The sequence below is a fragment of the Aricia agestis genome, chromosome 22, assembly GCF_905147365.1.
Source record: "Aricia agestis chromosome 22, ilAriAges1.1, whole genome shotgun sequence".
Classification (NCBI taxonomy): domain Eukaryota; kingdom Metazoa; phylum Arthropoda; class Insecta; order Lepidoptera; family Lycaenidae; genus Aricia; species Aricia agestis.
In genome coordinates this window covers 7,229,507-7,244,153 of record NC_056427.1, presented here as the reverse complement: position 1 = coordinate 7,244,153, position 14,647 = coordinate 7,229,507, and the positions used below count along the sequence as shown (strand labels likewise).

The following is a 14,647-nucleotide window of genomic DNA, read 5'->3' as shown; positions in this document are numbered from 1 at the left end:
ACAAAATTTTGTTTCAGTACTGGATGCTGTGCGGGCGGGCGCCGTTCGAGCCGACGTCCAAGCGCGAGCCGGTCACCGCGTTCATGGACCGCATTAGGGCCGGCAGCTTCAGTGTCGACGGTCAGTTTTTTTTTAAATTAAATAATGGGACAAACGCAGGGGACAAATGGACTGAGTCTAGGCGACAGATGTTAGGCGAAATTAATTTAGGCAAATTAAGTCAGAAAAGTTTTTTTTTTGTGCTAATTATAAGAGACACGTACATGATTATACACTCTAAATTATTTTCACTTAGTTTTGTCGCACCATGTGGAGTGTATAGTCAGATCGTCTTTCAAAACGGAAAAACCGTCAGACAAATCCTTTATATATATATATATATATATATATATATATATATATATATATATATATATATATATATATATATATATATATATATATATATATATATATATATATATATATATATAAATAAAACACAAAGGTGACTGACCGACATGGTGATCTATCAACACACAGCCCAAACCACTGGACCGATTGGGCTGAAATTAGGCATGCAGGTAGATGATATGACGCAGGCATCCGCTAAGAAAGGATTTTGATCAATTCTACCTCCAAGGGGTTAAAATAGGGGATGAAAGTTTGTATATAATAATATATATATATATATATATATATATATATATATATATATATATATATATATATATATATATATTATTATATACAAACTTTCATCCCCTATTTTAACCCCTTGGAGGTAGAATTGATCAAAATCCTTTCTTAGCGGATGCCTGCGTCATATCATCTACCTGCATGCCTAATTTCAGCCCAATCGGTCCAGTGGTTTGGGCTGTGTGTTGATAGATCACCATGTCGGTCAGTCACCTTTGTGTTTTATTTATATATATATATATATATATATATATATATATATATATATATATATATATATATATATATATATTTCCACCCCGGAGTTGATATTGCGTCCTACATGGCGGTTTTTACCGATGATATTGCGTCCGACTGACTTGTTGCATCCTGTATACGGACGCAAGATTGACCATCTCTCAAATTCAGCCAGAAGTAGTGTTAAGGTTAGTACAATGGCTGGGTGAAATATTGGCATGGACGTTGTTTTGTCACCGGAGTGCTTTTCGGCGTATTTCTTAGTTCCGCTATTTGGCGCGCGAATTTTGGAGGTCGCTACTGTGCGCCGTATATCGGTGGCGTATATTCGATACTTTGTTTACGTATAACACGCCGATAATGTGGATTCCTGTATATAATAAAGTTTTTATCAATTCTAATGTGTGATTTAATTACGTCCCACAAAACGACATCGTCCCAGAGGAGACGCGGGGGTGACAGAGGCGAGGGGGCGGAGTTCGCACGCGACATGCAAGGGCATGTTTTTGTTTATATTTTTTGCCGGCCAGCGCGGACGTAATGACGCTTGTGGTATAAATATTGTGTAGTGGGGCGAATATTTGAGAGAGACTAAATTCATGTCTTCAAAGTTGGGTTCACAACGCTTTCGTAAATTCGATGTAACATTACACATTTCAATGTCTAATTAACTTACAAAAATGCTGCTAAAACTATTTGAAAGTAGAGTTAATATTTCAAAAGTTATTATAAAAAAAAGTACCAAATTATGAAATTTTTGCGTGTCGTTTCGATACTGCCGCTTACAATTTATTATTTATAAAAAAAAATGAGCTAGAAAGGATTAAAAATTTAATGTTAATTTGAAGATAAAGAAGAGAAGAATCCGATATCAACAAATAACACATCAACTTACATTAAATAACTAAAAATTATATTTTGTTATAATAATAAAATGTTCATAAAATTCGCGTCATTGTCCTGCGCATTGTTTGTTTTGAATGCCTTGCCGATATACTCAACGTGACGGGTTGAAACCTATTTTGAGATAAAATCTGCTGGCTCACTTTATTTGATCGCAGTGCTTTGGTGTGGATAGAGGTTTTCGTTTTATTCTCTCTCTCTCTCTCTTTGAAATACGTTCTACAAAAATTTCCAAATAAGACCTCATTTACATTTCTCGACTGTGCCAACATTTGTCTGTTTTTCACTACTTTTTTATACCAAGTTATAAAGGCCCGCAACATTTATAAGTTCTTAATAATTTTCTTTATATCAATACTTAATTATAAACGAATTTAGTGAATTCCTCATTTTCCTGAACGTCTTTTTCCTGAATAGCCCTAAAAACATAATGACGATCATTCAGAATAATGATCAAATCTGTAACTGTATTTCAGGAAAACAGGAACAAATATATCGAATCGATGCAATGTCAATTAGGTAGTTATTTGACACATTTTCGAAAAATAGTAGTAGAATAGTAAGAAAAGTAGTAAAAATGTTATCTACACTTCAATATTATAAAGCAGGAGAGGTTGTTTGTTTGATTGAACGCGTTAATCTCAGGAACTACTAGTCCGATTTGAAAAATTCTTTCAGCGTTAGATAGCCCATTTATCGAGGAAGGCTATAAGCAATATTTTATCACGCTAAGAATAATAGAAGCGAAGAAATAGAGGAAAATGTGGAAAAAACGGAGGGAAATTATTTTAAAGGGCTTATTTGAACGCGCTTATCTCAGGAACTACTGGTCCGATTTGAAAAATTCTTTCAGTGTTAGATTGTCGTGTCAATGGTTGTCGTGATTGATGTAGATCGTTTTTTTTAAAAGAAGTGATTTTGAAAACTATTTTAAAGACAAAATAAAATGGCCTTGGCCGTCAACCCATTTTGTAATACAAAAAAAATGTTTTAATTGTGGTGCAACGACCAAGAATAATATCAATATTATTACAAATAATTTTGTTCTACCTATGAAACGAAAGAACATAAAATCGCTTTATAAATCTTCATTTTTCTGGTGCAGCATATTTTTTTACAAATAAATATGCAATTTACGATCATTATCCTGACGTCCAGTGTCCTGTTTGTTGTTGAACTGTTTATATACTTACCTGTCTAAAAGTATTTTGAATCGATTGTATTAACTACTATGTCCCTAACTACATACCTACGTATATGATTTTCTTTGATAAGTACTTACCTATTGTATATTTTAAACAAAAGCCCATCAGTGACTGAGTTTAGACTGCGAATTGGGTTGGGACTAATGTATTTTTAAATATCTATACTTACTAATATTGTAGAGACGAAATATTTAATCGTTTGCTTATTACTATTTAACTTACGAGTTACGAGACTACTGAACCAATTTAAATAATTCTTTCGCTATGAGAAAGCCACGGTAATGAGAAAATAGCCCAAACAAGTGCATCGAAACTCAACGTCAAGTGGTTACCGGGTCATGGGCTAGGCTGTACACTGTACAGTGTTCTGAGTTTTTTTTTAATCTTGACTTTCTTCATTCATAAATCGACACCCTTGACAAGATTTATAGTAACTGTGATGGCATACTTATAATAATAATAATGTACTTTTATTCAGCTCGATAACATAAAAACCTTAATCTAGACTATTACAACATGCAAATTATTTTATTTTCAATGGTTTTTTTATATTAGAATGTTAAGATCGCAACCGGCAGCTTAGCTAGGTTACAGTATAACCTGTGTTAAGGCCACCGGACTCTTTCCCAACTACTGATCGCATATCGCTGATTTTACATTTCAGGCAATTAAAATTAGATTACAAATCAAATCAATGTTTAAAATTAATCAAACTTGATACAATAAACGGGGGCGGTGGTTACTCGCGTCCGTAGGAATTACCTTTTACTACCCTACACGTGTCCCCCGGGTGGTGCTAAACGAGTAACAACGCCGAGTCTCAGGCGGCGGATATGATAACCTGACTCCTAGGCAGTAGTGGCCTTGAGGACTAAATACCCTCAAAAAGTCTAGCGCGGAAAGCAACGGGAAACTACCGCGACTATAATCCCAAGAAAACCACCATGATTAAGAACGCCACCAGAGATAATATGATGTCATGCGACCCGACTAACGCTCGGCGCCAGCTTGGTTCCGGGCCGACTGGTGTGAAATTGGCTACCGGCTGCAGTTGGAAACATAACATCTTACTCTAGCAAACTAACACCCAAGGGAAGGGCAATAACAATAGGAACCTGGAATGTCCGTGGACTTTTAAGGCCAGGAAAAATCGAAGTTGTTGAAGCGGAGATGGAGCGCTATAATCTGGCTATACTAGGATTGAGTGAGACCCATGTCAAAGATAACGGATACCACATCACACCTGAAGGAAATATGGTAATCTACTCTGACAGGCAAGACAATAGTTTTAGTGGTGTGGGCTTCATAGTTGCTAGCTGGCTACGAGACAAGGTATTGGGGTATAATACCATCAACAATAGAATTATATCCTTAAAAATTTCAGCCCATCCACACCCAATTAACTTTGTACAGGTCTATGCGCCGACCACTGCAGCCACCGAAGAAGAGATGGAGGAATTTTACCACGAGCTAGAATTAACCTGGAAAGCGTTACCAAAGAAGGAATGTACTATCATCCTGGGAGACTTTAATGCTAAGATAGGGCACACTGATAATGATCAACACCTAAGGAATGTTATTGGGGAATACGGCTTAGGAGCCCGCAACCGTCGAGGTGAGATGTTGTTAGAGTTTTGCATTGAAAAAGGACTATTCGTAACTAACACGGCATATAAACAACATCCAAGACGCTTATGGACATGGCGATCGCCAACAGGTCATAAAAATCAGATTGACTTCATATTAATCAGCAGCAGATGGAAGTCGCGCATAACTCTCTCAAAGACTTTTCCGGGTGCAGATTATGGCAGCGACCATCAGCTGTTAATAGTTCAATACAGAGTCCGCCTCAAAGTAGTTTCAAAGCCTCCACCATCCAAAAATATTCTTCTAACACAAGAAGCGAAAGCTTTTGAGGACACACTACAAACTCGACTGGACAGTGAAACGTATTGCCCATTTGACTCAGCCAATACATCATGGAATCAGCTTAAGGCCGCATTAGAAGAGACAACTAGAACAATCACAAATGGACGGAAAGTAAAACACCCTAGATCTGAGTGGATGACCACTTGGGAGGCAATCGCACAAAGAAAGGCTCTAAAGACTGAAGGAATTCGTTCAAAGGAAGAACAACAGCGATACTCTGAACTTGACTCACTAGTACAGCGTCTCTGTAGACATGACAAGAATGCATATATCAATTCTATATGTAGAGATATACAAACACACTCTGATACCCTACATCCAAGAGACATGTTCCAAAAGGTAAAAATTCTGACACGGGAACGAAAATCAAAATCTTGGAACATAGAAGATGAAAAGGGTAACCTGATTTTAGACAAGAACCAAGTGATGACAAGATGGAGGAACTACTGCCAAGACCTGTACAAATATGACGCTGATGAACCTGACACTAGATTAGATTTTACAGATAAAGAACCCGACATCGTTCTCCATGAAGTAGAAGCAGCTATAAATAAGCTCAAAACAAAAGCTTGCGGTGGAGATGGTATACAGGCACAAGTGCTTAAGAGCTTGGGTAAGTGTGGAATCAGAGTAATGCATTCAATATGTCTTAAAGTATGGAGAACAGGACAGTGGCCAGACGATTGGACAGAATCTCTCGTGATACCACTACATAAGAAAGGGTCGACTAAAAAGTGTGGAAATTATCGGACCATCTCACTAATTTCACACGCCAGTAAGATTCTTCTCCATGTTATAAACAACAGATTGGCACACTATATAACTAGACAGATATCCAAAGAGCAGGCGGGATTCGTAAAGGGCAGGGGTACCCGAGAACAAATCCTAAACATCCGTCAGCTGATAGAAAAGAGCAGAGAATTCAATGTCCCAATAGTACTCTGTTTTGTGAATTACGCTAAGGCCTTTGACTGCATCGTCTGGTCCAAAATGCTGGAGGTGATGAGAGAGTTGGGCGTCCCCGATCATCTCATATTTTTGGTACAAAACCTCTATCTGGAAGGTCGATCAAGGGTGCGATTAGACAATGATCTGTCAGAGCCGTTTGCTACAGAGCGTGGTGTCAGACAGGGTTGCATCCTCTCTCCACAGCTGTTCAACCTCGTAGGCGAATATATAATGCGTCGAGTGTTGGAAGATTGGGAGGATGGTATTAAAATTAACGGATACCTTCTCAACAACCTAAGGTTCGCTGACGACACCACGCTTATAAGTACTTGCGAAGTGAAACTTGCTGAACTTCTAGCGCGGCTCGAAAAGATTAGTCGAGACTTTGGCCTCCAAATCAATCGCAATAAAACCAAACTGATGTACGTCGATAAGCTGAACCAAATACAAAAGACATCCTTACTACAAGATCTCCAACCCGTAGAGGAGTTTGTCTACCTGGAATCGTTGATTAGCAACAATGGTAACTGCGAGAGGGAGGTTGTCCGACGGGCTCAGATGGCTAAATCTGCGGTTGGGCGCTTAGAAAAGATATGGAAGAATAAGAACATCTATTGTAGCACAAAAATAACACTAATGCGTTCCCTAATCTTTTCAATATTTTTATATGCCTCCGAGACATGGACACTGAAAGCACGTACTCGAGCTAAGATTGACGCTTTTGAAATGTGGTGCTGGCGTAAAATGCTCGGCATCCCTTGGACCGCACACCGGACCAACACGTCTATACTTCAGCAACTCAAAATTACCACCCGCCTGTCCACGCTTTGTCTACAACGATCACTTGCCTTTTTTGGCCACATAGCCCGCCGGGAGCCTAATAATCTTGAGAGTCTCATACTAGCTGGGCAATTAGAGGGGAAAAGAGGCAGAGGCAGAGTGGCTACACGATGGACAGACGCGATTGTCAAGGCTGCTGACTGCACGTTCCAGGAGGCATTTCATCAGGCCAAAAATAGAGACAAGTGGAGAGCCCTATCCCAAAAAGCAAATTTTGGTGGTCACGTCCCTCAGCCATGAGGATACGACTAGGAAGAAGAAGATACAATAAACAATACAAAAAACGATCGAAACGATCTACATCAATCACGACAACCATGATTGACTATGACTATCACAGCACAGAACGCAACGTCGCGTCGTGTTTGCTTACGCGCGCGCGTTAACCAACTACTTACGAAAAAATTTATTATTATTGTGAACTTGTATTATAATCAAATACCGTCCTCTTTTTGTACAAAACAAATAAACAGAAATAATAGGTACTATTATATATAATAACCATAATTTAAATTTACAAACAAAGTATATATATTGTTGTGTAATTTTTGTGTAGTTGTGTAATTTTTTGAGATTTTGGACTGTTTTATCTTATTTTTGATAGGTACGTTAATCATTTTTTAAACGTTTTTATTTTTCTTTTCGACGCCTAAAGGGCCTTTTTTTGAGACTTTGTACTGATAGGTATGTCTGATATGTGATTCTTCAGGTTAATATTTTTCTAAGCATTTTTGTTTTATTTTTTTAACGCCTAAACGGCTAATAACGAATTTCAATTTGTTAAATTTTATCAACTTGTCACGTGGGCAGAGCCACGATTGAAAACTAGTATTGCTTACATACACAAGTTAACTATAGTCAATGTCACAGTAAATTAGCCTCTCAACTGGTCGTTCTTAAAATTGTTAATTTCTTAAATTACTTTTATGTTCCTATTTCGGTGTATTTGATCTGTCCGACACTTTGATTATTATGACTATGGGTTTATTATTGTACCTACTTGATTTTAAACAATAAAACTTAAAAATACCTACTACCGAAACAATTGTTTTATTTTGTGTTCATACTTAAGTTCAGAAGAAACACGCTCACATAAATAAAATGATCATATCTATCATAATTATTCTTAATATTTTTTAGTTAGCCTAGCGGACTTACCTAATTATAATTTAAAATTTAATTAATCTATGTAATATAGGGATAACTTGTTTTTAATGTCTGTTATGTACTCCAAGTTATAGAAATAAGTATTTCATTTTAATCGACTTCATAAAGAGGGATGATTCTCTATTTATACATACATATCGTCACTCCTGTCCCTCATTGGGGTAGACAGAGACTACATCACGCAATGAATTTATTGGGATCTATCATATAGGTACCTATGTATGTATCGATATAACATATAAGGTTAGGAGGAAGCAACAAACTCAACAGTTTATGGCGTACATAAAAAAATAATATACGGTACCGATATAATCTCAAATATAGTAAGGAGTCATTTAATTAGTAGAATGCATGGAATTAATATAGTACAATATACGGTATCAATATAACCATACATTTAAATGGATGTAGGAAAAACGATTAAATGCATGGAACGAATACAAAAATATACAATGTGTCACATGATTTCCATCGAGAACGGAAGCAAAAAACCAGCGAGAATTATTTGAAATTGAATATCTAATTTTCGTACGTAAACAAAATTTCTCGTCGACAATAGAATTCACATGACAGCAATGTAACTATATTCGCACGAATAACAATTAAAAAGTCATTGGGAATGGTAGACGCCATAGGGTTCGACTTTGAAAAGACGCAACAAGTCTTCGGCGATTTATATATATATATATATATATATATATATATATATATATATATATATATATATATATATATATATTATTATATACAAACTTTCATCCCCTATTTTAACCCCTTGGAGGTAGAATTGATCAAAATCCTTTCTTAGCGGATGCCTGCGTCATATCATCTACCTGCATGCCTAATTTCAGCCCAATCGGTCCAGTGGTTTGGGCTGTGTGTTGATAGATCACCATGTCGGTCAGTCACCTTTGTGTTTTATTTATATATATATATATATATATATATATATATATATATATATATATATATATATATATATATATATATATATATATATATATATATATATATATATATATATATATATATATATATATATATATATATATATAAAGGATTTGTCTGACGGTTTTTCCGTTTTGAAAGACGATCTGACTATACACTCCACATGGTGCGACAAAACTAAGTGAAAATAATTTAGAGTGTATAATCATGTACGTGTCTCTTATAATTAGCACAAAAAAAAAACTTTTCTGACTTAATTTGCCTAAATTAATTTCGCCTAACATCTGTCGCCTAGACTCAGTCCATTTGTCCCCTGCGTTTGTCCCATTATTTAATTATATATATATATATATATATATATATATATATATATATATATATATATATATATATATATATATATATATATATATATATATATAAATATAAATATATAAATAAAACACAAAGGTGACTGACCGACATGGTGATCTATCAACACACAGCCCAAACCACTGGACCGATTGGGCTGAAATTAGGCATGCAGGTAGATGATATGACGCAGGCATCCGCTAAGAAAGGATTTTGATCAATTCTACCTCCAAGGGGTTAAAATAGGGGATGAAAGTTTGTATATAATAATACTTCTTTAACGCGGGCGAAGCCGCGGGCAAAAGCTCGTTTTATTATAACCTTGTAGATGGCCTATAACATGTTATCTCAGGTCCCGGCTGGGAGAACATCAGCTCCGCCACCAAGCGGTTGGTGACCGGGCTGCTGGCCGTGGAGCCCTCGCAGCGGCTGACCGTCAGCGAGCTGCTGGCGGCGCTGGGGCTCACCAGCGAGGAGGAGCACAACTTCAGACTGGCGGTGAGTGATGAGGGGGGGGGGGAGCACTATATTGGCCACAGCTCGAGAAGCCAGTGTATAGTCTACTGTCTGTGGAGCTGGCTGGCTAGCGAGGAGGTGGGAGCAATCGGTAAGCTAGGTCCCGGGTGGAATGTGAGCTCTAACAGCAAGAATCTGGTGGAAGTTCTTTTTTATGAAATAAGGGGGCAAACGAGCAAGCGGGTCACCTGATGGAAAGCAACTTCCGTCGCCCATGGACACTCGCAGCATCAGAGGAGCTGCAGGTGCATTGCCGGCCTTTTAAGAGGGAATAGGGTAATAGGGCAGGGTAGGGAAGGAAATAGGAGAGGGTAGGGAAGGGAAGGGCCTCCGGTAAACTCACTCACTCGGCGAAACACAGCACAAGCGCTGTTTCACGCCGGTTTTCTGTGAGCCCGTGGTATTTCTCCGGTCGAGCCGGCCCATTCGTGCCGAAGCATGGCTCTCCCACGTCTAAATGAAAGATGGCGCTAAGTTGGGTTTGCGAGGATTAGCACTACTTTAGACCGGCGTGGGCGGTGAGTTGATGATTGTTGAGAGGGAGGGGATAGGTCTTATAGGCTTTGGGTCTGTTAGATTAGCGAGAAGAATAACTTTTGTACACCCCCTTTGAACCTCTTACGGCCTTATAATACTAGCGATAAGCGAGCGGCTTCGAGGTGAGACGGACACGCAGCGAATACGTCCGGTACGTACGTGTACGTGCAACGTTAGCGATAGCAGAGTTCTTTGCTTCTCAAACTGCAACAGCAAATACGCGATCAGCGGGGCTAAAATGGTCGCTTTGAAGAATTATATTATGAATCATGTTATGATTCATTCTTTTAAAATCGCAAAATGCAAGTGTGCTTGCAATTCATATCTAGTAATTCGTACTAATTTGACATTTGTCAGTTTGACAGTTTTGACAATTCATTTGCTGAATTGATTGAGAGGAATTGCTAAATGTGACCATTTTCAACGATATCAAAATACTTAGATACGTCGTATGTCGTCAAAACTGTAGCAATGTTTTTGCATGCAAAATGTGTATCGAGAAAATATTGTCGTCCTTTTTTGTCTTACAGTAATACTCGCTCATTTTACGCTTCGCTTTGATTTTTCTCTTAAAATGGAAGACTATAATTTGAATATTAATAAAATCTTCGTAATAACGTGTGAAATATTACACCTTTGGCTTTATTCGTATTCCTCGTGTTGTTACTGCACTGTCGGAAGGCACACGACGACTCTGCACATTCTGCACATTCTGGGGCGAAATGTAGCGAAAAACAACGCGGTAATTAATGAATTAAACACGTCCGGCTGTTACCGCGTCCTAAGGCACACTGCTCTCAGATGAGTGAGCTCACTCATTTCGAGGGTGACACATTTTCGCGCTGACGATTGTATGGAATGCCTTTTCTAATGTTCTAATTCTATGACCATTTTAGCCCCGCGAGTCTTGATTCACAGCAGTGAATGTGTCTGATTCTTTTGATTCATTCGCCGCGAACAGAAGTTTCTATACTGTACTCGGCAAAACATGGCGGTAGTGGTCATTGATTCCCTGTCAAAAACTTGTCATTTTCCATACAAAGCCGCGAGTGACAACATCTGGCACTTCACTGTCAATCGTGGTTTATATAGAAAATGACAAGTTTTAGACAGGGAGTTTTGCCGAGTACAGTATAAGTAAATCGTTTATTTATAATATTCTTTTATCTTTCAGGATATGACCAAAGCGGAGTTGTACAAGCGGCGTTACAAAAACAAGCAGCGACTATCTACCGGATCCGAACCTGGGACCTCACAGACGGAAGACAAGGAGGTATCCCTACTCGATACAATTAGCAACCTGACAAGTCGACTCAACAATAAGAACTCTATAGACAATGATGTAGAACTCATCAACGCTACCATGAAGTCACCAGAAGATATGGAGGATGACGATATACCATCGGTGAAACCCGTCGAGAAGACATACGGTAAGAACCGGTCTAAGCTAGATGATTATATCTATATAGAGAGCAGCCAAGGCCTAGAAGGTACCGAGGTTGCGTTCCCGAAGACGACTAGGAAAACTAAATCTAAATCACCGGTCCCGAGTAAAAGAAGGAAGATTGATACACGGTCATCGAAGAAGAATACCCCGGAGAAGAGTCCGGTCAAACGGGGTAGAGGACGACCAAGGAAAGTTCCAGAGGAGAAGAACACTAATGAGTCGATAGAGAATGATAAGACAATTGTTACCCGAGCCACCAGAAAACGGAAACACGAAGAGACCGTGACTCCGGTGCTGAGAGAGAAAGGACAGAACGGGAGACAGAGTAGAAAGAGCAGCGAAGTAGAGAAACGTAAGGTGGTCAAAGCGAAACGGAACATACCAAAACCGGAGCCAGAAACTCAGAATGTTAGAATCACCAGATCGAGACGGAGAAGAATGGAGATCTCACTATCACCGTCTGAGATCAAGAATGTAGTACCAAATCTATCTATCGAGTCGGACAGACGAGTCAAGTCCGTAGAGAGTACCAAATCAACCAAAAATAAGAAGATAAAAAAGACGAAACCCAAAGCCAAGAAGAACCCCGTCCGTGTGACCCGCGCTAGAAACAGAAGGTGAATACGTTCCTAAGTGTTGCTAGCAGTAAAAACTATGTGCAGTGTTGCTAGCGATGACAAGACAAATAGTGATTTGCTTCGTCTAGTGTAGTGAAAGAAATTATTTATTCAAAGAGTAAGTTATATACACTATAGCGTTCCGAGTTCTAAAATTTTTCGTTTTCGTCTTCGATGAGTTAATTTTTCTTTACCATTAGTGATAATTTTTTGGTTATTTAGATATTTAAATGTAGCTTAATGAGTGGGTGAGAAATTTTATGAGTTTTTGTCTCAATTTAGTTCAATGGCGCTTACGGATGATCAGCGATTTAGTTGTTAGTTAAGGCTTGCGTTCTTTTCTGGTTTAAAAATCCTATGTCAAATATTATCTGATTAGATAAAAAAAAACAGATGGCTCATGGCGCTTAGCCAGGCTGCTTACGTGCACAGGCAGGCGTGCGTCAGATAAAGAAATGGCGGCCCTGCTCATAAAATTTATAATAAAATGGGACGCGTTTTAGTCAACTTATAAACAATTATTCGTACATTATTATATTTAATGGAAACATACAGTGCTCAAAATATGTATGGTAGATGATCTAAAAATTATAAAAAATGTGTTCAGTTATAAAATAGTGTGTAGATAATTTATTAATTTCTAAATTCTTCTATTATGGCTGCATAATACAAAATGTTTTATGCAGCCTTGTGATGCACAAATGCAGGCTACCGTAGACATAATAAGTCTTACTGTAGACAACTGCGCAAATCATAGTGTCAATAGTGGTTTTCTTTTATGGCTAGAGATGGTCAAATGCCCATAGACTTCCTGTAAAAACATCTATATACATAGATAAATGGCCATTAGCGCCAAAAATTCCCAGGCGTTTCTCCATTAAGTCGGGTTTACCTTCCTGACGCTATAACTCTAGAACGCACGAACCGATTTCCACAGTTTTGCATTCGTTGGAAAGGTCTCGGGCTCCGTGAGGTCTATAGAAAAAAAAATCAGAAAAAACTTCAAAAGAAAAGCAGGAAAACGGAAAATCATTTTATGGCAAAACAATGTTTGCCGCGACACAGTATCGTTTAAAATTTTGATTTATGACAACTAAATGCTGGGTTCCGTCCGAATGCGCGCGTGTGTATATTTGGTATAGTTTGTAATAGGCTAAATTTGTAAATTTGTTTTTTTCTTCTCTTGTAATCGGTATATTAACCTTCCATGCGTTTTAGTTCTTGTCCAGAATACGTAAAATACGCGCGAAATATGATAAATGACGTCTTGTCAATTTTTGAATATGGCAACACTGATGGCAAATACTTAAGGTGGCCATTTAAAAATAGAACATGTCATTCGCGCGTAAGCTGCGTCATCTGGACTCTAGATGTTTCGGTAAGAGTGCCAAAGGATGTATGTTGAATTCTTTAGAAATTAAATCCCTTAGTTTAAAAGAAAAAAAAAACTATATTTTGCAAATTGTTTCGTTCTTACATCGTTGTTAAGCGCTTTTACCAAATAAAGTGTGTAAATAGAGTTAGTTTAGTACAAAATCGGTGGCAGATTGAATATTATTAAAAAAATCTCAGCGCCATTTGTAATTGGGCATATCATTGGTGTTTGAAGTTTGAACATGTCACTGTTGATTCACAGTGGTTTGAGCTGCATCGGGTACTAGATGTTTCTTTCACTCTCACTCCGCATTTTCTATCTCTTTTTAGCTTCTTTTAATGTGGCAACGTTTCCGATCGTGCTTTTTTAAGATTCGATTTGACACATTGTTTTTTTAATAATTTATTTTTGAATCGGCTGTACACTCTCGTATTCGATGTTGCCAGCTTCATTGAACTTATATAGCAATAAATTCTATAAAAAATACGTATAAATTGACTTGTTATGTCTTCAATTACAAATTTCAAAAGTACCTGTGGTATTATCGTTTGTGTAAGTGCAGAGATGTGACTTGAAATTTTATTTGATTGATTTGGTCAATGAGTTGATATGTTTGCCGTGTATAATATAACATATGTATATATTATAACATACATATAGGTTATACTGTTTGTATTACAATATGTACTTTGTAAAATTATTTTATGCGATTTGTATGTATCACGTCTCTCAATTAACTTACTCTTAATTTCCTGTATTGAAAGACAATGTATATTGTTACTATAACTATAAAAATTAAAATAAAATGAAAGCTATATTAAATATGTAATTGTATAAAAATATTGCACAACGATATTGTACTTATGTATATCTGTTGATTAAAAAATAGATATAATATAGCGATTGATCAACTCATTGACCTTTATAAAATTATAAAAATTATATGTTT

At 37.4% G+C, this 14,647-nt stretch overlaps 1 protein-coding gene across 2 annotated transcripts in view; it reads left to right on the top strand.

Annotated features, from left to right (window-relative positions):
* Positions 1-13,264, top strand: part of LOC121738195 (ribosomal protein S6 kinase alpha-5-like) — a 109,181-nt gene extending 95,917 nt beyond the window's left edge. For both annotated transcript variants that reach the window (XM_042130107.1, XM_042130108.1), the window contains exons 16-18: positions 18-120; positions 9,559-9,704; positions 11,434-13,264. In XM_042130107.1, the coding sequence (XP_041986041.1) occupies positions 18-120; positions 9,559-9,704; positions 11,434-12,327 (1,143 nt within the window). In that variant the 3' untranslated portion in view covers positions 12,328-13,264. The remainder of the gene's footprint in view (positions 1-17; positions 121-9,558; positions 9,705-11,433) is intronic.
* The last annotated feature ends 1,383 nt before the right edge of the window (positions 13,265-14,647 follow it).